Source organism: Gorilla gorilla, chromosome 4 (genome assembly GCF_029281585.2).
Source record: "Gorilla gorilla gorilla isolate KB3781 chromosome 4, NHGRI_mGorGor1-v2.1_pri, whole genome shotgun sequence".
Lineage (NCBI taxonomy): Eukaryota > Metazoa > Chordata > Mammalia > Primates > Hominidae > Gorilla > Gorilla gorilla.
In genome coordinates, this window is record NC_073228.2 from 31,803,426 (window position 1) to 31,830,046 (window position 26,621).

Sequence of the window (26,621 nt, forward strand, 5' to 3'; positions counted from 1 at the left end):
AAAATGACACATAAGACATCTATATAGAAAATAAAATATTGATAGAAATTAAAGAAGACTTAAATATTGGAAGGAATAAACCATGTTCATGGATTAGAAGACTCCATATTTTAAGATATCAGTTCTCTACAAACTAATCTACAGATGACTTAATGCACAATCCCAATAAAAATGCAAAGTCTGCGTGTGTGTGTGTGTGTGTGTGTGTGTGTGTGTGTGGTGTGTGATTTGATAAGCTGATTCTCATATGTGGAAATACAAAGCACCAGGAATAACCAAGATACTCTTGAAGAAGAATAAGATATGAGGATATCATCAAGATTGGATATCATCCAGATATCAAGATTTATTTCACAAAGATGATATTTAAAATAATGTCATATTGCTACAAGAAAAGACAAGTAGACCATTGGGATAGAATAGAGAGCCCAGAAACCAGTTCACAAATATATGAACACCTGATTTATAACAAAGATAACATTGCAGAGTGGTGAGAGATAGTTTTCTCAGCAAGTGGTGCTGGGACAATTAGATATCCATATGAAACTTGGCACCTACCTTTCACCACAATTGCAGGTGTTCTATAGAGCTAAATTTGAAAGCAAAACAATGAAACAGCCCCTGGAAGATAATACTGGTAAATACATTCCTGACGCTACTCATATAAAAGAAAAGATTAAATTGGACTTCATTAAAATTGATAACTTGGCTGGGTGCGGTGGCTCACGCCTATAATCCCAGCACTTTGAGAGGCCGAGACGGATGGATCACAAGGTCAGGAGTTCAAGACCAGCCTGGCCAATATGGTGAAACTTCATCTCTACTAAAAATACAAAAATTAACTGGGCGTGATGGTGGGCACATGTAGTCCCAGCTACTCGGGAGGCTGAGGCAGGAGAATCACTTGAACCCCAGAGGCAGAGGTTGCAATGGGCCGAGATTATGCCATTGCATTCCAGCCTGGGCAACAGAGCGAGACTCCATCTCAAAAAAAAAAAAAAGTGATCAACGACACTAGTAATCAGTGAAATGTAAATTAAAACAATATTATGATATCAGTGCACTCACCTGAACAGGTAAAATTAAACAGACTGACAGGGTTGCTAAGTAGAGCAACAGGAACTCTCATACCATGCTGATGAGAATATAAATTAATACAACTACTTTGGAATACAATTTTCTAGTTAAAGATAAGCAGTTCTACCTGTAGGTATCCACCCAAAAGATATGTGTACTAGGAGATATGTACAAGAATATTCGTAGCACCATGTTCTATAGTAGCCCCAAAATGAAAACATTGCATGTCCGTTAGTTGTAGAAGGGATTGGGAAGTTGAGATATATTAAGATAATGGAACATTATACAGGAATGAAAATGAATGGATTTGTAGTTTTATTGAGTATAAATGAATCTCGTAAACCTAATGTTGATGGAAAGAAGCCAGACACAAAAGAATTAGGCAAGGCACGGTGGCTCACACCTGTAATCTCAGCATTTTGGGAGGCTGAGGTGGGCCGATTGCTTGAGCCCAGGAGTTTAAGACCAGCCTGGGCAACGTGGTGAAACCCCATCTCTACAGAAAATACAGAAATTAGCCAGCGTGGTGCCACACACCTGTAGTCCCAGCTACTCGGGAGGCTGAGGCAAGAGAATCTCTCAAGCCCAGAAGGTGGAGGTTGCAGCGAGCTGAGATCACACCACTACGCTCCAGCCTGGATGACAGAGCTAGACCCTGTTTCAAAATACAAAAAACAAACAAACAAAAATGAATTAAGTAATTCTATTTATAAATATAAAAACTTTTAAAACAGGGAAAATGAAATCTAGTGTTTATTTACTTGTGCATAGGATATAAAACTGTAAAGAAAAGCAAGAAAGTGATTACTGTAACATTTAGAATAATAGTTACCTTTGTGAGGAAGGGAGAATTTGTGATTTGGAGGAAGCAAATGGGAGGCTTTTGAGTGCTCACTATATTCTGTTTGTTAAACTCAGTGATAATGGAAAGCTGGTTGCTTTGTGATAATTATTTGAAATGTACTTTTTTTTTTTTTTTTGCAATGGAGTTTCACTCTTGTTGCCCAGGCTGGAGTGCAGTGGCAGGACCTCAACTCACCGCAACCTCCGCCTCCTGTGTTCAAGTGATTCTCCTGCCTCAGCCTCCTGAGTAGCTGGGATTACAGGCATGTGGCACCACACCTGGCTAATTTTGTATTTTTAGTAGAGACAGAGTTTCTCTATGTTGGTCAGGCTGGTCTCGAACTTCCGACCTCAGGTGATCCACCCACCTTGGCCTCCCAAAGTGCTGGAATTACAGGTGTGAGCCACCACATCCAGCCAGAAATGTACCCTTTTACCTCTGATTTTTATTTTTCTCTGCATTAGTAGCCCTTGGCTTAAAATTTCTTTCTTTTTTTTTGGTTGAGACAGAGTCTTGCTGTTGTTGCCCAGGCTGGAGTGCAATGGCACGATCTCGGCTCACTGTACTCTCTGCCTCCTGGGTTCAAGTGATTCTCCTGCCTCAGCCTCCCGAGTAGCTGGGACTACAGGTGCCTGCCACCATGCCCAGATAATTTTTGTGTTTTTAGTAGAGACAGGGTTTCACCATATTGGCCAGGCTGGTCTCAAACTCCTGACCTCATGATCCGCCCGCCTCGGCCTCCTGAAGTGCTGGGATTACAGGCATGAGCCACTGCACCTGGCCCTGGCTTGAAGTTTCTAACCATGTTAATAACTGGGAGTAGAATTTATCTCAGTAGTAACTGAGAAAGTATGGGCCCTAGGGCACTAGGAGAAGTTCCTTAATGAGAGGATGAAAATTGTGTGGGTTTAGCTACGTTTTAAAATTTTATAAAATATTTGTACTGAACTCTGTCTGGATTTCTCTGGATCTTATAATAATAGTAACATATGAAATAGAGTCTTAAAATTATGTATTTAAGCTTAAATGAAAATGGCAAAATAAAATGCTTAATAATCTGAATAAAGAAGGGTCTTTTTACTTAGAAACTAGCTAACTTAACCCCTAGTGAGTTGATAAGTTGTTGATTTAGCTTTTCTAACTACTCAATAAATACCAAACTTCTTAGGGAATTAAATGTTCAGAGGTTCAGCAGCTTTGGATAACCTTGAACTCCCACCAACCATTCCATTATACTAAATGTTTATTTAACAGCCATTTCCAGGATAATTCTGTGCAGTATCTCTATATTAAGGAATATCGTAAATATCTCTTTAATGTACTCAAAGCAAATTTTAAAAATTTTACCTTACTTTTATCCTATCCTGTATTTAAAAAACAAAAAAAAAAAGATTAAAATCACTTAACTGCTTTTAGGAAGGTGGATAAGCTTGTTATAAAATAGAATTACTAGGTTTCACAAATCTCCAAAACTTTGGAAATTGCCACTCCAACAACCACTATCAGCAGGTTATCCCTAGAAAACTATAGTTGAGAGAGTTTTTTTTTTTTTTCCACTGGCATCTTTTCATTTCTTTTTCTTTTTTGAGACAGGTCTCACTCTACCTTCCAGGCTGGAGTGTAGTGGCACGATCACAGCTCACTGTACCCTCAACTTGCCAGACTCAAGCAATCCTCCCACCTCAGCCTCCTGTATAGCTGGGACTACAGACACATGCCACCATGCCCAGCTAATTGTATTTATTTCTTTATAGAGATAGGGTCTCCCTACATTGCCCATTCTGATCTCAAACTCCTGGGCTCAAGGGATCCTCTTGCCTCAGCCTTCCAGAGTGCTGGGATTACAGGCGTGAGCCACCACACACAGCTTACTGGCATATTTTCTGGAGAAAGAAAGAGTCTTAATTGTTTAAAAGCCCTTAGCTATGAAGCTATTACTAGTTTTTACATGTGATTCAGTGTATGTGAGAAATGTTTATCAGAGAAAACTGTGGTTAGAATATATTAATTGCTGAAACCCAAATTTGATAGAATAGGCAACAACTCTAAAACTGGCAATACCTCAGCCCTTTTAATGACTCCACTGTAACCGTTCTCTTTGTGTCAATAAAGATGGTTTTATAAATACAGAGAAGAATGTGATAGTGACTGATCTGAAATGGTGATAGTGCCTGTCATTGGCAGGCATTTAGAAGAACTAAAGGGAGGAATCAGAGGCCTGTCTTCTGAACTCTCTATTCTCTGGTTTGTACATACAGATGAGGACAGAACTGTATTTCCTGTCATCTCAGAAGAATCGCCCCAGCCTCTTTGGAATGCCATTGATTGTTCCATGTACTGTGCATACCCGGAAGAAAGACCTATATGATGCGGTTTGGATTCAAGTATCCCGGTTAGCGAGCCCACTCCCACCTCAGGAAGCTAGTAATCATGCCCAGGATTGGTGAGTTCAGGGGATCCATCTAAACCTGTGGTTTCCAAACTCTAGAAAAATAATCTATATGAATTCTACATGACTGATAGGACCCAGCCTATGTCAAGTTAATCACTCTTGGAAGAACCACTCAGACAGCATACAATTCAACCATTTGGTTTGATATTTGGAGTAGGAGAGACGATACAGCTTCGTTTTGCCAAACATTCTAGTGTCTAATAATCCTTCCATTCTCTAATCTTTTACCTGGATTCATCCTGCTAATGCTTCAAGTAATATCCTTGTCTTCTGTGTTGCAAAAGTAGAGAGTATGAATTCACCAGGAAATTTGTATAATCTCAGTCCTCTGAAGTTCAGAATGAGAGTGACTGCATACGTGAACTCTGAAAAGTCTCATGATACAAAAAATAATTCTGTTGGATTATTTCCATACCATGTCATTCTTTTTTCTTTTTCCCTTACCATGTCATTTTAACATGAAGTAATTTCATAAATCTAGATAAAAATAATTAACATTTTCTGTTTTCTTTCCCTTTTTCCTACCACTGTTCTATTTGATTAGTAAATGCATTTACTCTGAATAATTTTTGGGATTTTGATGATGTCTTATTTTTATCTCAATCAAATTGTAGATCATTTTCTTTTTTTTTTTCCCCCCCCCTTTACAGCAGAGTTTTGCTCTTGTTGCCCGGATTGGAGTGCAATGGCACGATCCTGGCTTACTGCAGCCTCCACCTCCTGGGTTCAAACAAATCTCCTGCCTCAGCCTCCCGAGTAGCTGGGATTACAGGCATGCACCACCATGCCTGACTAATTTTGCTTTTTTGGTAGAGATGGGGTTTCTTCATGTTGGTCAGGCTGTTCTCAAACTTCCAACCTCAGGTGATCCACCTGCCTCAGCCTCCCAAAGTGCTGGGATTACAGGCATGAGCCACCACACCCGGCCTGTAGATCATTTTCTTGCCATCATGGTACAAATGAGAGTTCTGTTTTATGGTAACTAAAAAAAGTTCTTTACTTATTTGTTATGATATGGGGTCTTTTGATGATTAGGGTAGGGCTTAGGATAAATACATCTCTTTTTTTTGAGACAGATTCTTAATTTGTCACCCAGGCTGGAGTACAGTGGTGTGATTTTTGTTCACTGCAAACTCCACCCCCAGGTTCAAGTGATTCTCATGCCTCAGACACCTGAGTAGCTGGGATTACAGATGCTCGTAACCACACCCAGCTAATTTTTGTATTTTTAGTAGAGACAGGGTTTCACCATGTTGGCCAGGCTGGTCTCGAACTCCTGGCCTCAAGTAATCCACCTTCCTCGGCCTCTCAAAGTACTGGTATTACAGGTGTGAGCCACCACACCTGGCCAGATTTAAATTTAAAGATTTAAATAAATCTTTACTTAAATAAGTTATTTATTTATTTTTATTTTGTATTTTTTTGACACAGAGTCTCGCTCTGTCGCCCAGGCTGGAGTGCAGTGGTGCGATCTCAGCTCAACGCAACCTCCACCTCCTGGGTTCAAGCGATTCTCCTGCCTCAGCCTCCTGAGTAGCTGGGATTACAGGTTCCCGCCACCATGCCTGGCTAATTTTTGTATTTTTAGTACAGACAGGGTTTCACCATGTTGGCCAGGCTGGTCTCAAACTCCTGACCTCAAGTGATCTGCCTGCCTCAGCCTCCCAAAGTGCTGGGATTACAGGCATGAGCCATCGTGCCCGGCCAAAATAAGTTATTTAAATAAATAATTGTTTAAAGTATTTATTTTAAGATTTAAATAAATCCTAAAGGAAAACGGCAAATAATAGATAAGCAGTTTAGTTAATGAATGTTGTGTTTAGTAAAGATGAAAGTTGGACAAGATTAAATTTGAAGTGAAGTAATTGAATTAAAGAGCTTCTAGATGAGGGTTTTTCCCAGGACTTGCTAATGAATTGGATGTGGAGTATAGAGAAAGAGGAATCCAGGCTGACTTCTTTTTTTTTTTTTTTTTTTTGGCGGGGGATAGAATCTTGCTCTGTCACCAGGCTGGAGTGCAGTGGCATGATCTCGGCTCACTGCACTTCTGCCTCCCAGGTTCAAGCAATTCTTCTGCCTCAGCCTCCCAAGTAGCTGGGAGTACAGGTGCATGCCACCACACTCGGCTAATTTTTGTATTTTTAGTAGAGACAGGGTTTCACCATGTTAGCCAGGATGGTCTCGATCTCCTAACCTCGTGATCCCACCTCAGCCTCCCAAAGTGGTGGGATTACAGGCGTGAGCCGCTGCACCCGGCCCAGGCCGGCTTTTTACCCTGAACAATTGTTTGTGAATGGTGGTACCATTTAATGGAAAAAGGAAAACTGGAGAAGGAGCAGATTTTGGCAAGAAAAGACAGGAATCAAGTTAAATTCAAGAAGTCTATTATATATTCAAGTGGGAAATTCACTTGAATGTCCTCTGCTGGAGATACAGATGTCATCAACAAATAGGTGGTATTTAAAGCCCTGAGACCAGATGATTAACATTTAGAGAGTGAGAGTTAAATAGAGAAGATTCCCATGATCTATACATGAACTCTGAGCTGAGTTCATACGCATTCCGACATTTAGAGATTGAAAAGGGAAAAAGAAGCATCAAAAGAGATCGAGGCTGGGTGCAGTGGCTCATGCCTGTAATCCCAGCACTTCGGGAGGCCGAGGTGGGAGAATCACTTGAGGCCAGGAGTTCAAGACCAACCTGCCCAACATGGCAAAACCCCGTCTCTACTAAAAATGCAAAAATTAGCCGGGCATGGTGGTACGTACCTGTAATCCCAGCTACTTGGGTGGCTGAGGCCTGAGAATTGCTTCAGCCCTGGAGGTGGAAGTTGCAGTGAGCTGAGGAGATCACACCACTGTACTCCAGCCTAGGCGACAGAGCAAGACTCTGTCTCAAAAGAGAGAGAGTGAGATTGAGAAGGAGCAGCCCATAGTGTAAGAAGAAAACCAGGAGTTAAGTGAAGGAAGTATTTCAGGAAAGGAGTGATAGTTGTTTCAAATGCTACAGAGGACTGGGAATTGCCCACTGGATTTGATAAAATGGTCTTTGGTGATCTTTGTGAAAGCTATTTTAGTATAGATAAACGAGTAGAGATTGGAGTGGGTTATGTCCTTCGGACATTAAAAAAGATAGCCAGGCATGGTAGCTCTCACCTGATTCTAGTGGTACTTGGTAAAGTTATGAATGAAATAAGAGTGGCCCGGAGTTGATGACTTTTATAGTTGGGTAATGAATACATGGGGTGTTCATTGTATAGTTCTTGACTTCTTGAGTGTTTATGTCAATAAATTTGAAATTTTAGATTAAATGGACAAAATCCTGGAATTAAGGGTCTATGGAGAAGAGTGATTATTTTCAGGGACAGTGGGTAAAGAGGCAAGTGAGGATTTCAGGGCAGTGATTGGAGGTTTCTCTTGGGTGAAAGAATCATTGGAATAGGGATGTTTGAATAAGTAAGTAACCCAAAAAGATAGGAGGTGGTGGTTGCAAAGTAGGATACTTGGAATTGAGATTTTGGAGGTAGAAAAGTTTGTATTCACAAGGTCTAGAATATGACATTTGTAGAGGGTTTACATATGGGGTGGAGGAAGTTATTGTTGGAAAAGAGAAGACCAAGTTACTGTTATATTAATTGCATTGATGTTGATGTCACCAAGAATAATAACAGGAGAAGTGGTGGAGAGAAAACACAGTGAACTGGGTGCTGCAATCTTTAGTGAGTAAAGAAGATATGTACCTTCCAAGGAGGAATAGCAGGTAGCATAATTCAGTAGCACATGCTACAAAGAAGCTGGAATGTTTTAGAAAAGGAAGGAAGAAGAAATCATGCACAAGTGGCATAGGAGTAAGGAAGAGATCTATTTTACCTCCAGGTTCTGGAATGTATGAGAATACAAAGTGCAGGGGGTAGGGTGCAGTGACTCACGCCTGTAATCCCAGCACTTTAGGAGGCTGAGGCAGGAGGATCACTTGAGCCCAGGAGTTTAAGACCAGGCTGGACAACATGGCAAAATACTGTCTTTACAAAAAATGTAAAAATTATCCAGGTATGGTGTTGCGTGCCTGTAATCCTAGCTACTTGGGAGGCTGATGTGGGAGGATCACCTGAGCCCAGAAAGTTGGAGGCTGCTGTGAGCCATAATTGCGCCATTGCACTCCAGCCTGGGCAACAGAGTGATACCCTGTCTCAAAAAAAAAAAAAAGGAAAAAGTCTGCAGGGGGAGCAGGATTCTCAAGAAAGCCAGGCTTCATTCAGTTAGAGCAAAAAGGTAAAAGAAATTTTCAGAAGGGAAGTGCTACACAGCTTTCTATGAGTGCTACTTGACTGTTTTATCCCATTATCTTTTTTTTGATTCCTCACTTATTGCTGGCCTGATTTGGACATGGTACTAGACAGTACAGGCTATCAATGATCATTCACTGGACGAGTTATGCAGAAAGATGGGAACTCCTATGCCAGATGTGATTCTCACCTTTGCCCTTACAGTGACTCTTTATCATGGTTTCATTACCTTCAATAGCCCATGTAATAACCACTGTCAGTTGCCAGATGAGCTGTAAAGTATGCCACTCTTATGTTATATTCCTCGCATTGCTTCCTTCTCCCCCACCCCCAGCTTTATTGAACTATAATTGACAAGTAGGAATTGTATATACATCTAAGGTGTACAGCTTATGTTTCGATAATATGTATAAATTGTTGCGTTGCTCCTTGTTAGGGCAAGGATGAGTAAATTTTTTTAAAAGTTGGAAAATTCACAGGGCCCTCTTGACATAATCATTGGCAGTTAAAAGAAGTTACTCCAAAAATGGTATGTAGCTTATAACTCTGAGTAGTTAAGGCAGTACTTAGCATGTACCACATCAGCGATTCTGATTAAAGAAGACTTCTAAATATACAGCTTTCTGCAATGTGTCAGTGTTCTTGTCATGGAAAGATCTAATTATTTTAGTTTAATGTGAATTAAATCCTCTGATAGAATTAAGGCTGAAGGATAATTAGTATTTGATTTCATGATTAGCTTATCTTGTAAAATTTTCATGGGCCACATGGACTCCCTTAGAGACATCTGGCAGTCTTATGTCTACCCTTCTGTAAGCCCAGATAGAGGATGGGAAGCCAGAGTGTATTTGGTACTGGGCTGCAGCTAATGGATTAGGCTAAGTAACATTGAGCTGTCAACATGAGCATACTGCTATGGCAAATGCCTCTTCCTAGGATTACTTCAAGAGAAGATGACGAGGAGTTGGACCTCGAACCAGAAATGCTTCTTACACTCTTTTTGTTCTCTTCTGTTTCAGTGACGACAGTATGGGCTATCAATATCCATTCACTCTACGAGTTGTGCAGAAAGATGGGAACTCCTGTGCTTGGTGCCCATGGTATAGGTAAAGTGACCTGCAAAAGAATTACTTTAGTAGAATTTCAGCTTTAGATATTATACAGTTTTCATAAGATTTCCAATTTTGAGAAGTAAATAGTGAATAATGAGAAACTTAAGAATTGTGGCTGGGCACGGTGGCTCACGCCTGTAATCCCATCACTTTGGGAAGCCGAGGTGGGTGGATCACCTGAGATCAGGAGACCAGCCTAACCTAGTAAAACCTCGTCTCTACTAAAAATACAAAAATTAGCGGGGCATGGTGGTGCGTGCCTGTAATCCCAGCTACTTGGGAGACTGAGGCAGGAGAATCACTTGAACCCAGGAGGCAGCAGTTCCGGTGAGCCAAGGTCACGCCACTGCACTCCAGCCCAGGCAACAAGAGCGAAACTCCATCTCAAAAAATATTTTTCACTTCCTTTTGAGGTCAATAGATAAGTTTTGCTTTTGAGACTTAGCTGGTTTTATAAACTACAGACCATACCAAATTCATAGCTTGTGATAAACATTTATTACTCTATAACTTCACCTCTCCTTTTTTGTTTTGTTTTGTTTTGTTTTGAGATGGAGTCTCGCTCTGTCACCCAGGCTGGGGTGCAGTGGCTCAATCTCAGCTCACTGCAACCTCTGCCTCCCAGGTTCAAGCAATTCTCCTGCCTCAGCCTCCCGAGTAGCCGGGACTACAGGTGCACACCACTGTACCCAGCTAATTTTTGTATTTTTAGTAGAAATGGGGTTTTGCCATGTTAGGCTGGTCTCAAACTCCTGACCTCAGGTGATCCACCCACCTCAGCCTCCCAAAGTGCTGGGATTATAGGTGTGAGCCACCACGCCAAGCCTCTCATTAAATATAAGTAAGTTTGCCAGTTCTAAGCACAGTAGACCATAGTCTTTACTAGACCTTGCTGGAAATCTGTTCTTGGTTTTTAAAGAGTTACAGAGATTGATTGGTCATTGCTGTTACAACAGGGAAAGTGCCTAATGATACTAAAGTCCACCTTTAGAGAACTGCGATAGACTTAGCAAACTGAGTCTAAAGTAGGCATTGGCCAGGCGTGGTGGCTCACGCGTGTAATCCCAGCACTTTGAGAGGTGGAGGCGGGCAGATCAAGAGGTCAGGAGATTGAGACCATCCTAGCTAACACGGTGAAACCCGGTCTCTACTAAAAATACAAAAAATTAGCCAGGCATGGTGGCGGGCACCTGTAGTCCCAGCTACTTGGAAGGCTGAGGCTGGAGAATTGCTTGAACCCGGGAGGCGGAGCTTGCAGTGAGCTCAGATGGCACCACTGCACTCCAGCCTGGGCGACAGAGCAAGGCTCCATCTCAAGAAAAATAATAATAATAATAAAGTAGGCATTGGAACCATGACTTTATTATATCCTCCTCCCCTACCCCATCTCCCACCCCACCCCTGCAACTCTATAAACTTTTTTTTCTTTTTTTTTTTTTGAAACAGAGTCTCACTCTGTCACCCAGGCTGCAGTGCAGTGGTGCAACCTCGGCTCACTGCAACCTCCACCTCCCAGGTTCAAGCAATTCTCCCACCTCAGCCTCCCAAGTAGCTGGGATTATAGGTGCCTGCCACCATGCCTGGCTAATTTTTGTAGTTTTAGTAGAGACAGGGTTTCACCATGTTGGTCAGACTGGTCTCAAACTCCTGACCTCAGGTGATCCACCCACCTCGGCCTCCCAAAGTGCTGGGATTACAGGCATGAGCCACCATGCCCGGCCCCTGTAAACTTTTATATGCATTTATTTAATCTGCCATTTTACAGACAAGGAGCTAGGTGTTATACCAGATAAATTGTCCTACCTCAGAGCATTAAATAACTGAATTTGGAATTTCTTGAGTGCTGTAGTATCTCAAACAGGCAATTCCCATGTCATTTATTTGCCATAAAGTTCACATCTTCCTGTGATTAACAGGTGGTTATCAAGTACTTTGTAAAAATAAAGACTTGAAAAGTGAAAAGCTTGATTCCCTGAATCTGTACTAATTATTAATAAGTATCCCTACATTTATCAGAGTCTGAAGTTAGAAGCCCATGACAAATTGTGAGGCCCAAGAGGAAAGCAGAAAAGTAGGAAGGGAGAATATTTTTTATTAAGAAAATTTAGATTCCTTCATAATTATTTCTTCCTCTGTGGATCTTTTCCCCCTTTTTAGATTTTGCAGAGGCTGTAAAATTGATTGTGGAGAAGACAGAGCTTTCATTGGAAATGCCTATATCGCTGTGGATTGGGACCCCACAGCCCTTCACCTTCGCTACCAAACATCCCAGGAAAGGGTAAGTATTTAGGGCCACCATAAAATGGTGGTTTTTATATGGGAAATTTCCACCAGTGTAACTATTATGCCATTTCTGTTTTAGACAATTTAAAAACAACCAGAAAAACCTTCATTGGCATCCTCTATGGCACCTAATATATTGACATGTTTGCTTGAGCTTTTTCATTTTCCAACTTGTGGAGTTCATTGTATTGGGGCATTGTCTTTGTCTATTTTGTGTTGCTATAACAGAGTATGTGAGGCTGGTAACTTGTAAAGAAAAGAGGTTTATTTAGCTTACTGTTCGGCAGCCTGGGAAGTTCAAGGACATGGTCCTGGCTTCTGGCAAAGGCTTCTGTGCTGCATCATAACATGGCAGAGAAGATCAAAGGAGAACAGACACAGGCAAGAGGGAGGACCAAACAGGAGGAAGATCCTCGCTTTCTAACAGCCCGCTCTCTTGGAAACTAAGTTCTCAGAAGGAGAACTCAACTACTGCAAGAATGGCACCAACCATTTACAAGAGTTTCACCCCTATGACCCAAACACCTCCTACTAGGCCCCACCTCCTAACAACGCCACATTGGGAATCAGATTTCAACATGCATTTTGATGGAGACAAATAAACCATGTCCAAACTATAGCAGGCATTAAATTTCAAAAATATTAGTAAGTGAACCTTGAAACAAAACTGTGTCTGGCCATGACATATCAATAAGCATCTCTCTGTTAAATATTATTGAAGTTGCAGCATTTGGTAACCACAGTTACTTAGTTCAAATGTGTCCCAGGGCTATAGCTGCTGCCTTTAATAGGCAGAGTGATCAGAAAAGTTAGAGAAAGGATTGAAATGTTTCCATTTTGGGTACCTAAGAGCACATCTCAGTGGCCACTCTTTGCACTTCACATTCTTCTATTGTCGCTGTCTGGCCAGAGCAATTTTTAAATTTTGAAAATGTTGCTTCAGAAATAATTTTAACTCCATACCTAAAAATGTTTGCCTCAGGCAGTTTTTAATCAACCAAATATTATTTGAATGGTAAAGACATTAAGAATCTGATAGAGAGGTAAAAGCAACAGAGTCAAAGGAGTTCCTTAAGTCACATGAGGAATTGTAGTGGTTTTTGCATTTTTATGGCTCTTGATAGTTGGAAATTTCCTTTACTATTTTTTAAAGCATTCCCTTTGGATAAGTTAGTAACGGTAACTGACTTTTCTGTCTTGTTGTGCTATGGAGGACTGGGGAAACTACCAATTCTAGACCTAGTTTCTTATTTAGATCCCAAAATATGCCCCACACACCAAGGCTCCTGGGAGCCCTTTCTAGCCAGGAATAAGTATAATTTGTGGATACTTGTCAAATGAAAGATCACTAGGCTAAAGCTAAAGAAAGCTGAAGAGAAACTAATGTTCTAGATCATGCTCACTAGCAAGGAGGGAAAATTTTACTAGTTGATAGATTCATAAATCTTTGTCAGCACAAAATCTGACAAGACATTACTGTCAATGATGACAAATTATTTGGCTCTATAAATCTCTTCCCCTTTTTAACAAATCCAGTGTGCAATCAGAAAAGCTCTTTAGGACATCCTGCTTATAGGAAATGGCCTACGTGACCTGTTAAATCTCACCCAACTTCCACTTTCAGTGATGCACTTAGGATACCATGGAAGTGAAGGGCTCTTGATGCCTTGCTAGGGAGTGGAGCCATATGACTAATCTGGGCTCCCCTACATGTAGGGTTTCTGCATGTGCTTAGAAAGTCATGTAGACAAAAGAGATACCGTGATTTAAATTGGGATTATTGCCCATATGCTTTATATTTTTTATTCCAGTGATTTCCCTTTTAGGAATTTATCTGAGGGAAGAATACTCTGTAATTACTCCATAATTTGCAGGCAAATATCATCATAGCATTTTTTAGGATAGCAAAAAGTTATTAACAACTTATATTTGTCTCACATTAGAGGAATGGTTAAATAAAGCATGGTGTATTCATTGGATAAAATATAATGCGGTTGTTGAAAATGATTACCAGGAGTTTTTGCTAATATTTATGGGAACATGCTTATGATATGTGAACATTTTTTAAAAAACAAGACATAAAGTTGAATATACTGGAAATAATACCTTCAATATTGAAAAAAATACTATTTAGGAAAAAGGACAGAAGAAAATCTGCCAATATTTTGACAGTGGTTACCTTTGTATTAAGAATATAATTAAGAATATAAAAGGATTCCCTGCCTTTTAACATTTTTCTCTGCTTTCCAACATGAATATTATACCTAGTAATCAGAAAAAAACAGAGAGGTAATCACTCTTATCCTTTACATTTCTCTCCTGTTTGGACCTCAGATTCCTCAGTAGAAAATTAAACTGGATGCCAGCCTGGGCAATATGATGTCACCCTGTCTTTACAAAAAATGCACAGATTAGCCAGGTGTGGTGGTGTGCACCTGTAGTCCCAGCTACTTGGGAGGCTGAGGTTGGAGGATTGCTTGAACCCAAGAGATCAAGGCTGCAGTGAGCTGTGATCTCGCCAGTGCACTCCAGCCTGGGTAACAGAGCAAGAACCTGTCTCAAAAAAACAAAAAAAGAAAGAAAAAAAGAAAATTAAGCTAGACAAATTCTTAGGCCACTCTCTTTTTTTCAATAGTCTTCTATGAAAACTATTACTTCATTTCCTGTGTTTTGTGTTAAAGATGAGCTTTAAAGCAACTTTGAAAAAGAAGAGGGTGCCTATAAGTAATTTACAGATTATTTAAACAATAGTAGAGGATCTAAGCATAGATCCCAAGAGGTAAAGGGAATCTTTATCACTTTGGGAAATTTACTGATAAATAGAAATTATTGTCAGTACAGTCCACAAATATGTTTTTTATCAGCCTTCTTTCCTCCCTGTCTTCATCTAGCACTGTAGCCTGTGTTCCACAGAAAATATAGTCAATAAAAATCAACATTCTTTACTAGCTTACTCTAATTTGTGGTTGGCCATAAAGTATTCCTGGTAGAGATAATAGAGATAATATTTAACTGGCTATGAGAAAGGAAACACTATTGTATATGATACACTCCTTTTTCTACTCATTCCAACAACTATGATACAGCATGTTTCCTTTTGAAGCACATCAGTTTTTTCCTTGAGTGACCAGTTCAAAAGATGATGACAGTTAATATCTTGTTACTACAGAATTTGTACTCAAAAAAGAAGTGTATAACCCAAGTCCAAGCCAGATTTCCTTTTCTAAAAAAAGAATTTTCCTCTAAGTTCCCCTTTTTAAATTAGCTCTTTATCCTGGATAGTTATGCAGTGCTAGAACCTTAATTGCATGATAAAACCCAACCTTGCTAGTTTATAGCAGCATTTGAGAGCCTTGTGACTCTCATATAGGGAAAAAAGTCTCACTGGAAAACCCATTCTAACTGAATGTCTTCAGCTGTGCCAATTTGTATTCCGGCAGCCTAATGTTCCCATCATGAGTTTCAGGAAGGGAAATTCATGGAAGAAGTTCACCTCTGGAAGGGAGGAGCAATAAATAGGGTGGGTGATGGACATATGTGACGTTTGCCACAGAGAGGCAGTCAGTGTGGGCCTTGTGGTCTGGGCTCTGCTTTGGGACACAAATATATACTGTGTGAAGTCTCATGGTTCACCCACCTTCCCATACATTAGAGGGACAAACAGAAGGATCCCAGCTCTATGATTCTTGGTTGTTTGTCAGGTAGCAGCCAGGCATGGAGAGGAAAAAATTGTTTTTCTGTTGCACTCTAGATCCTTCCTTCTCTCCTTCTTCTTCATTCTACACCATCCCCAACTTACATCCCTGCACCCCGCCCATTCTTTGCTCTCTGTCCTTTCTTATACTTAACTCCTCCTTGCTCCACAGCCTAACATGCTGATTAACAGGACCCCAAAGGTTTGGGTGAGTATTAGGGGCCTTCTCAACAAAAGCAGCACACTCTTTTGAGCTTGCTCTTCCTTTTGTTGCCATCTCAGATAAAAAGGCCCCATGAGGGAGGAGACAGATAATTATAGACTTGGTATTCTGATAACTCTGTGTTACATGGAATCAGATGCAAATGAGTTGTACCCTGTGGGGTTTCATGCTCTGCTGTGTTGTCTTCTCATGGTGAGCTTTTCTGTGCCCTTATTTCATCCAGCTCTGGTTTCTGTGTTTCATGTTATTTCTCCTAGCCTCTGTAAAGTCTGCAGCATACTAATAATGCTCTGGCTTTCTGATTAAAAATAAATGGCTTACTATCAGCACCCCTGGCTTGAGGGCCAGCTCACATGTAATCCCTTATAGGATTCCAAAGTTGTTCAATAAATGCAATTCTTTTTGTTTTTGTCATTTTGAAGCGTTCAAAAATTTTTCAAGAAAAGCTATGGTCATATAAATAGAAATTTTATCCAGAATGTTACCGATGTAACATTTGTGAATAAATGTATAGGTGCTGTATTTGCTCAGACTCTAGTTTGGGTTGTGTTTTCTTTTCCCTTTTTTTTTGAGACAGGGTCTCTCTCTGTCATCCAGGCTGGAGCGCAGTGGTGTAATCACAGTTCACTGCAACCTCTACCTCCCAGGCTCAAGCAATCCTCCTGAGTAGCTGGGACTGCAGACATGTACCACAATGCCCAGCTAATTTTTAGATTTTTCTTTTACAGAGACAGGGTCTCACTCTTTTGACCAGGCTGGTTTCGAACTCCTGGACTCAAGCAATTACCCCACCTCGGCCTCCTAAAGTGCTGGGATTACAGGCATGAGCCACCATACCCAGCCAGTTGTATTTTCTTTTTCCTTATATAGAGTAAAATAAGGGTGAGTGACCGAGAGGTTGATGCATACCTAGATCACCACTTTAAATGCCTTCCCACGCACCCCTTTCCTCCTGTTCCCTCTACCTGCAGGTTGTAGATGAGCATGAGAGTGTGGAGCAGAGTCGGCGAGCGCAAGCCGAGCCCATCAACCTGGACAGCTGTCTCCGTGCTTTCACCAGTGAGGAAGAGCTAGGGGAAAATGAGATGTACTACTGTTCCAAGTGTAAGACCCACTGCTTAGCAACAAAGAAGCTGGATCTCTGGAGGCTTCCACCCATCCTGGTATGTTACAGTCCTGCCTCTGAGAGAGCAGGAATCTGGCATAAAAGAAAGAAGACACGAACAAACAGGAGGTTTTGTTATTTTTGAGAATAAGACCTTTCCTGCAGCAGTGTTTAAAACACTTTATGTACAAGGTTTTTATGTTGAATACAGAGATGAATCTTTCTACAAATATTTTGTAGTTCTTTTTCCTAAAGAGCTTATAACCTAGAAGATCAATCATGTAGACCAGTAACTGCAATTCAGTGCAATGTGAGAACTGCCGCAAGGGGTACAACGTGGTGAATTTGAACTTCAGGAGAGGGTAAACTTCTGGCTCTGTGGAGAGAGGAAGCTTAGGCTAACCCTTTGTGGACTCTAGAAGAGCAACTGAGCCCAGAGCCCCCAACACCCACTGCACATAGTCATGTGGCTATGGCACACTGCTGAGTTGAGTGTGTGTACACAAGCACACCAGTGCACTAGGGCCTGTGTGTTCTTTTAGATTTAATTTACTTCTGCCTTCTCCCTTCATGGATTAGGAGACTGTCCTGTTGTTTGTCAGGAGAGTTTGAAGTGACAAATCTTCCTATTCATTAAGATCAGTGTAACTGTAAGGTACTGGCATATTTTAATTCAGATTTTTTTTTTTTTTTTTTCTGAGACAGGGCCTCACTGTGTCACCCAGGCTGTAGTGCAGTGGTGTAATCTCAGCTCACCGCAACCTCCACCTCTCGGGCTCAAGTGATTCTCTTGTCTCAGTCTCCTGAGTAGCTGAGATTACAGGCACGCACCACTACCACCCAGCTAATTTTTGTACTTTTAGTAGATATGGGGTTTCACCATGTTGGCCAGGCTAGTCTTGAATTCCTGACCTCAGGTTATCTGCCCACCTTGGCCTCCCAAAGTGCTGGAATTACAGGTGTGAGCCACCATGCCCAGCCATGTTTTCTTATTCTATTCATGTCTCTGTCATACTACTCTGTGAAGCTGAATGTAGGTTTTTCTTAGACCAGAAGAGCTTCCCAGGGAATGATGCACAAGAAATTAATAACATTGGTTGTTAGCTAGCTCCACAGATAGGAACTAGAGGGAAGGGGCAGGCTTGGCGACAAGGTGGGTGGGGAGGAGGGGGAGACTTTTTTTTTTTTTTTTTTTTTGAGACGGAGTCTCACTCTGTCGCCCAGGCTGGAGTGCAGTGGCACGATCTCAGTTCACTGCAAGCCTCACCTCCTGGGTTCATGCCATTCTCCTGCCTCAGCCTCCTGAGTAGCTGGGACTACAGGCGCCCACCACCATGCCTGGCTAATTTTCTGTGTGTTAGTTATTTATTTATTTATTTATTTTTAGTAGAGATGAGGTTTCACTGTGTTAGCCAGGATGGTCTTGATCTCCTGACCTCATGATTCACCCGCCTTGGCCTCCCAAAGTGCGGGGTTTATAGGCGTGAGCCACTGCGCCCGGCCGAGGGGGAGACCTTTTAAAAAAAATTGAGGTATAATTAGCGTACAATTAAAAGCATAGATTTTTAATATCCAGTTTGATGAATTTTAACAAGTATATATTTTCATATAATCATCACATAAAACAAGCAGAGCAGTCACGTAGACCAGTAACTGCAATTCAGTGTGATGTGAGAACTGCCACAAGGGGTACAACGTGGTGAATTTGAACTTCAGGAGAGGGTGAACTTCTGGCTCTGTGGAGAGTGGAAGCTTAGGCTAACCCTTTGTGGACTCTAGAAGAGCAACTGAGCCTGGAGGCAGTAGCCACTGCGCAGTCACGTGGCTGCACCACTGCTGAGTTGAGTGTGTGTGCACAAGCACACCAGTGCACTGGGGCCTATGTAGAGGCCTTTATGAAACCATATTTTTGAAGTCTTTAAAAAATAATGAAGAGTAAATGTTCTGTTATATATTCCCAAACATTCACATGTATTTGACTTGTTTTTTCCATGTAAATTTTGTATGTTCAGAACCCTTTAATGCAGATGTTTTCTACCTTTACTTCTCCAGATTATTCACCTTAAGCGATTTCAATTCGTAAATGGTCGGTGGATAAAATCACAGAAAATTGTCAAATTTCCTCGGGAAAGTTTTGATCCAAGTGCTTTTTTGGTACCAAGAGACCCGGCTCTCTGCCAGCGTAAACCACTCACACCCCAGGGGGATGAGCTCTCCGAGCCCAGGATTCTGGCAAGGGAGGTGAAGAAAGTGGATGCGCAGAGTTCGGCTGGGGAAGAGGATGTGCTCCTGAGCAAAAGCCCATCCTCACTCAGCGCTAACATCAGCAGCAGCCCTAAAGGTGAGGCCTGGGGGCCTTATGCAGGTGCTTTCTTGGGACTCCTGTAGGCTACATATGTTTCTCTGTCTTCTGTTCTGGAACATCAGGTTGGTTGGGTGGAAAGAACCTATCTGGAATCAGACCTATCTGTATTTGAGCTATGTAAGTTTTAGCAAGAGGTTCAGCCTCCCTGAATCTATTTTCTCATCTGTAAAATGGAGATAGTGCCAGGTTTACAGAGTTGAGAGTGACATATGGAGAGTAAAGCACTTCACACAGTGCCTGATATACGGTAAACAGGAATGGTAGCTGCTATCTTGTCCCCTTATAGCAAAAGTTCTGAGGTTCCCCATCTTTCAGGGGGTCTAGAGGATCAAAACTCTTTTTTTTTTAATTTATTTTATTTTTTATTTTTTTGAGACAGGGTCTCACTCTGTCACCCAGGCTGGAGTGCAGTGGTGCAACACAGATCACAGCTCACTGCAGCCTCTACCTCCTGGGGTCAATGAATCCTCCCACCTCAGCCTCCTGAGTAGCTGGGACTACAGGCATGCACCACTGCGCCTGGCTAATTTTTGTATTTTTTGTAGAGATGGTGCTTCGCCATATTTCCCAGGCTGGGCTCGAACTCCTGTGCCCAAGTAAACCTCCTGCTTCAGCCTCCTAAAGTGCTGGGATTACATGTGTGAGCCACTGTGCCTTGCCCAAAACTATTTTCATAAAAATACTAAGACAATATGTGCCTTTTCACTTTTATTCTCTCACAAATGTACAATGGTGTGAGAGATAACATGACATGGAATAATATCGTCACTTTGACAGTGAAGTCTGTGCTAATGTATTGTACTTTTTCATTCCTTAGTTTTAATTTCTAATATGGGAAATATTGATAGATAAAATTCACATAAAAGTTCTAAAGGTTCTCAATAATTTTTAAAGGTATAAAAGGGGGTATGGGTAAGAGGCTATAACCAAAAAGTTTAAAGCCTTACAGGATTTTTGTGAGACATAGAGGTAACAATGGACAGCAACAAATTCCCAGTACCATGCCTAACAATAGGAAGTACTCAGTAAATGGTGGTCACACTTTTTGTCTAATTTTACAAAGGAGAGGAATATGTATTTGGAAAACTCCTTACTCTAATAGTTAGATTTTTTTCAACTGAATCTGACATAAATCATCTTTCTGCTATTTTCTGAGTCCCTATAATGTACTTTACATTTTCAGGACATTGTTGCTTACCGGGACTTGGCATTGAAGAAGACAAAAATGTAACTTACTGGCTACATAATAGGAACTAAAGAGTAGCCAGTCATGACTGCCCTGTCTTTACCTTTGTGTGTACAGTTGTGAAGCTAACCTCAGAGTTAGCATTTGGGGCTGGCTTACTTTGCGGCATTTGAATTTGTGAATCTTTTCTTCTGTCCTGTTCACAGGTTCTCCTTCTTCATCAAGAAAAAGTGGAACCAGCTGTCCCTCCAGCAAAAACAGCAGCCCTAATAGCAGCCCACGGACTTTGGGGAGGAGCAAAGGGAGGCTCCGGCTGCCCCAGATTGGCAGCAAAAATAAACTGTCAAGTAGTAAAGAGAACTTGGATGCCAGCAGAGAAAATGGGGCTGGGCAGATATGTGAGCTGGCTGACGCCTTGAGTCGAGGGCATGTGCTGGGGGGCAGCCAACCAGAGTTGGTCACTCCTCAGGACCACGAGGTAGCTTTGGCCAATGGATTCCTTTATGAGCATGAAGCATGTGGCAATGGCTACAGCAATGGTCAGCTTGGAAACCACAGTGAAGAAGACAGCACTGATGACCAAAGAGAAGACACTCGTATTAAGCCTATTTATAATCTATATGCAATTTCAGTAAGTGGTTTATTATATGGTTTTCAGAGAGTGGTCTGTGTTTTGTTCACTTGTCTTCATGTATTCATCAGCAAGTATTTTTTTCAGGTCCTGCTTATTTCCTAGCATTGAGCTTAGTGATAGACAAAGTTAACATAGAAATCTTGGCCTGCCCAGGTGTGGTGGCTCACACCTGTAATCAATCCCAGCACTTTAGAAGGCTGAGGCAGGAGGATCACTTGAGCCCAGGAGTTTGAGACCAGCCTGGGCCCCATCTCTAGAAATAATTTTAAAATGGAGCGAGGTACGGTGGCATGTGCCTGTGGTCCCAGCTACTTGGAAGGCTGAGGCAGAAGGATCACCTGAGCCCAGGAGGTCAAGTCTTTAGAGAGTTGTGATCACTCGACTGCATCCCAGCCTGGGTGATAGAGCAAGTCCCTGTCTCAAAATAATAATAATAATAATAATAATAGTAATTACAATTATAAAATGATTGTTTATCCACACAAGACTTAGAGCTTAAGACTTGTATTTTGCTTTTTGCTTATTTAGGTTTTAGAAAAAGTTAGAGGGTTCTAAAATATTTTTTCACCTACTAATCATTTACATGATCAATGTTCTCCTGCTCAGATCCTAGTGCTATACCCTGGCCATAGTACAGTTAACTGCTAACATACCTCCACTCTCTTATCTCTTACAGTGCCATTCAGGAATTCTGGGTGGGGGCCATTACGTCACTTATGCCAAAAACCCAAACTGCAAGTGGTACTGTTACAATGACAGCAGCTGTAAGGTAAACATTCTCAATCTTTGAATGAAAGTTAGAAACAGAATATCAACAGAACTGGGGAACATTTGTTGAAATAATGGACTATCTCTTGAATAGGAAATAGATATTTCTGTTAGAATCAATATATAGATGCTGTCAGTATTAAAGGAACAAAAGTGATATGCAGAGTAGGGAATGAAAACATGAGTAGTGAGGAAAAATAAAGAGTTAGTTGACCGGGTGCAGTGGCTCATGCCTGTAATCCCAGCACCTTGGGAGGCTGAGGCAGGCTTAGGAGGTGGATCACTTGATGTCAGGAGTTCAAGACCAGACTGGCCAACATGGTGAAACCCTATCTCTACTAAAAATACAAAAATTAGTTGGGCGTGTTGGCGTGTGCCTCTAACCCCAGCTACTCGGGAGGCTGAGGCAGGAGAATGGCTGAAACCTGGGAGGTGGAGGTTGCAGTGAGCCAAGACTGCGCCACTGCACTCCAGCCTGGGCAACAGAGCAAGACTCTGTCTCAAGAAAAAAAAAGAAAACAGGAGTTAGTTAATGCAAAAACTCCTATCTTCTAGACTGTTAGAATTTGATGGGGTTGGGCCAAACACGGTGGCTCACGCCTGTAATCCCAGCACTTTGGGAGGCCAAGGCAGGTGGATCATGAGGTCAGGAGATCGAGACCATCCTGGCTAATATGGTGAAACCCCGCCTTTACTAAAAGTACAAAAAATTAGCGAGGCGTGGTGGCACGCGCCTGTAGTCCCAGCTACTCGGGAGGCTGAGGCAGGAGAATCGCTTGAACCCAGGAGGCAGAGGTTGCAGTGAGCTGAGATTGCATCAGTGCACACCAGCCTGGTGACAGAGCGAGACTCCATCTCAAAAAAATAAATAAATAGAATTTGATGGGGTTTTAGGTCATTCTTTTTTGACTTATCTATGGTCAAAATATTTTCCCCAAAGCAAACATTGGAAATAATGGGGCTCATCTTAAAGGGGCAGGTGTGAGACAGCCAAACTAGTGAGCTTATTGGAAGCAATCAGGTTTAGTAATTACAGAGGGTTGGTCTTCCCTTTCCTGGCAAGGATTTAGAGCCATAGTAGTGATGGCTGTTTGTACAAAGGTTTTTCTTGCCCTTTCAGGAACTTCACCCGGATGAAATTGACACCGACTCTGCCTACATTCTTTTCTATGAGCAGCAGGGGATAGACTATGCACAATTTCTGCCAAAGACTGATGGCAAAAAGATGGCAGACACAAGCAGTATGGATGAAGACTTTGAGTCTGATTACAAAAAGTACTGTGTGTTACAGTAAAGCTACCACTCTGGCTGCTAGACAGCTTGGCGGTGAGGGAGCTGACTCCTTGTAGCTGACATTTGGCAAAAGCGTCACTGAAAGGGAAGCTAAATGTAGTTATTTTATCCTGTGGCCCTGAAGCACAAAATAAAAATTCTAATTAAAATAGTTAACTTTAAGAGTAGTAATCATTTTATTTTGAAGTCTCATACAAGCTCTCCGATAGAGAACTTTCAGGCAGATCCCACCATTAGCCTGTAAACAAAAGGTTTGGCACCAGCCACCTGGGACCAAATAAGAATTCAATTGTGCTTGTCCAGATATGAACAAATATGTAGTGAGTATAGAGTTTACCAATAATCATAACAAATATTAAAGATTTCCTTGGAGTCAAAGTAAAAAACAAACAATTATAATGTTGTCTAGGGACGACATGATATGCTACCTCCTTTTTCCTGAAGTTTTATTCCATTATATTGACAAGATGGAGAAAGCAAGATCACAAAGGTGTGCAAATGATTCTTAAGGCATGGACGAGGATTTTTCAATTTATTTTTTAAACTGTTTCCATACCCTTTCTTTGTCTTTCTTGCTTTTTGTTTTTGCCGTTGTATTTATGTTTGAGACACAACCAGTCATTGGTGGCAGGGGCATATAGTGGTCAGTCTGAAAGGGAGGCTCTCTTAAGAGCTGTGTGCCTTCCACCCAGAGCCTTGTGGGAGACCCAGTAGAAAGAAACAACATCCTGGAAAATCCAGCTACCATGGCCCTCCCAGTGGAGGCATCTTACATTTAGGATACTTCCAGTATCCTCAGAAATGTATTCTGCACCCCCAGCCCCACCCATGCTGAGGGAAGGGGAGCAGTTGCCAATATTTGCACCATCTTCACATGCACCTGTTGCAACAAGAGCTTCTGGGAAGGTAAGTGGCATTGGAGCTAGATCACGTTTCACAATTAGTGGTTGTTCTTTTCCGTGTTTGTCTTGCACTTTAAAAAAGAGAGAACACATGCAAATGAACTTGCTTGTGTGTATTTGATGGCTCTAAGGGCTATAAATTACAAACAAAACACATCCCAGACATTAGGAGTTCATAAGTGTATTTAATGAAATTGGTGGTTTTAGGAAGTCAACTTTAGTTTTGCTTTGTTTGCATGTCCACTAATTTTTTTATTTTGATATTTGTCTTTTTTTTAAATGTTACAGTGGCCATCGAAAATTATGTTTCTTTGCTTCATTTTTTCTCTAATCAAGACTGGAACAAAAGTATAAATATTATTTATTTCAGGTAGCATTTTTTTCGTGTAGTTTTTTAATATATACTTGAAGGAAATGTTTCACCTTATTTTTGGTCTTTGTTTATTCATTTAGACCCTGCAAGTTGATTCTCATTAATTGTCAGATTCCTCTTCCTCATAGATAGTAATTACAAATGTAACTAAGTATTTGTGTTCTGATATCTGAGGCCAGTAACTATTAATATCTAGTTCTCAGAGCATTTGGAAATGTTATCTTAAATGGCTACCTAAATTGAAATCCTTTTCAGAAAAAATATAATTGCAAGTAGGTAGGACTGGCCTAAATTTTCTAATGTAATAAAGTCAGACAAAATGCATACTTTATAGTTTCAAGATTTTCAGTATATAAAATCTGTCCATTCCCATTAAAAAGTGGAAGATTTTAAATAATTTCTTTACAGATGTTTTATTTAAGCAGGTAGCACAATCTACTAATGTTGTTTGATCTGTGTTTGTTATACTGGTTGTAATTAATTTTTTTAATTCATGAACTAGCAGAAAATTTATTAAATTAACTATTAACTACATTCACCTTGTAAATTACTGTATAAAACTTGTTGACAATGCACTGACTTTAGAAAGATGTTAATGTACATAAATAGAGTGTAAATAAAATAGTGTTGATGTACCGAAATATGAACTGTATAAAAAGTATTGGTAATTGTATATGGGGTGTACCTGTTTATCTGTAACTATTATCCAAACAAATTAAATACTGTGGATGCCTCTATGTGCTGTTTTTCCTCATACAAGTAAACACAGAAAGACAAATTCTTCAGCCTCCCTCTCTGTGATCCTGTTTTAATTCTCCTACTTGAATAATTTCTTTCTGACTTACAGAGGGGATGCTTCATCTCTGAGGTTGGAAACTCTGTAGAGCAGGATTCCCAAACTCCTGGGCTACAGACCAGTACCATCCATGGCCTGTTAGGAACCGGGCTGCACAGCAGGGGGTGAGCAGCAAGCTGTATTTAGAGCCGCTCCCCCTTGCTCCCAGTACCACCTGAGCTCTGCCTCTGTTAGATCAGCAGTGGCATGCCATTCTCACAGGAGAACGAACCCTATTGTGAACTGTGCCTGCTAGCAATCTAGGTTGTGTGCTCCTTATGAGAATCTAATGCCTGATGATTTGAGGTGGAGCAGTTTTATCCTGAAACCACTCCCCCCATCCCCCAGTCCGTGGAAAAATTGTCTTCCACAACACCAGTCCCTGCTGCCAAAAAAGTTGGCAACCACTGATGTAGAGGGTAGAACAAGATCCCTCCAGTGACCAGGTGACTTTAAACATGGCTCACATCCCTTTTAGAAAGTTATGGCAGGGAAGCAAGTAGAGAGCTGGTGGTAAACTGAGGATTGATGCCTACGTTGGTACCTACAGTGGGTCCTACAGTCATTTTTGTGCAGATCAGGAGATGAGGTGAAGAGAAGGAAAGCTCATTTGCATAATGCCTTGAAATGACCCTAGGTTTCTAGAGAGCACCGAGAAACCAGAGATGTCCCTAGTTGTCTGTCTGGGAGATCCAAGGAGACAGTTGGCAGTGTTGAGAAGAGATGAAGGTGACAGCTGTAGGTCCTTCACCCTCAGCTTCTATTTGTTCACCTATAAAATTAAAATACCGAACACTCAGGCTTGTAAGAATTAAATGAAGGACACAAATGCCTGGCACAGTTGCTTGGTAAGTGCTCAATCCAACAATACTCAATCCTATTTTACAAAGAGGGTTTTTTTGTTTGTTTTGTTGTATGTTTTTTTACCTCCTTGCTATTCTGATGCTAAAAGAGTTTAATAGTCCTCTGTTCACATTTTCCAAAAACAAGAATACACATTAAAAATGTATAAAATGGACCAGGCCCAGTGGCTCACGCCTGTAATCCCAGCACTTTGGAAGGCCAAGGCAGGTGGATCACCTAAGGTTGAGAGTTCAAGACCAGCCTGACCAACATGGAGAAACCCCATCTCTACTAAAAATACAAAATTAGCCGGGCGTGGTGGTGCATGCCTGTAATCCCAGCTACTT

The 26,621-nt window shown here is 41.2% G+C and overlaps 1 protein-coding gene across 13 annotated transcripts in view; it reads left to right on the forward strand.

Moving 5' to 3' along the window:
• USP32 (ubiquitin specific peptidase 32) overlaps window positions 1–25,333 on the forward strand; it is a 243,622-nt gene extending 218,289 nt beyond the window's left edge. For all 13 annotated transcript variants that reach the window (XM_055386674.2, XM_055386678.2, XM_055386676.2 and 10 more), the window contains 8 exons: window positions 4,180–4,364; window positions 9,678–9,764; window positions 11,928–12,048; window positions 16,942–17,133; window positions 19,128–19,416; window positions 20,833–21,257; window positions 21,937–22,029; window positions 23,149–25,333. In XM_055386674.2, the coding sequence (XP_055242649.1) occupies window positions 4,180–4,364; window positions 9,678–9,764; window positions 11,928–12,048; window positions 16,942–17,133; window positions 19,128–19,416; window positions 20,833–21,257; window positions 21,937–22,029; window positions 23,149–23,322 (1,566 nt within the window). In that variant the 3' untranslated portion in view covers window positions 23,323–25,333. The remainder of the gene's footprint in view (window positions 1–4,179; window positions 4,365–9,677; window positions 9,765–11,927; window positions 12,049–16,941; window positions 17,134–19,127; window positions 19,417–20,832; window positions 21,258–21,936; window positions 22,030–23,148) is intronic.
• The last annotated feature ends 1,288 nt before the right edge of the window (window positions 25,334–26,621 follow it).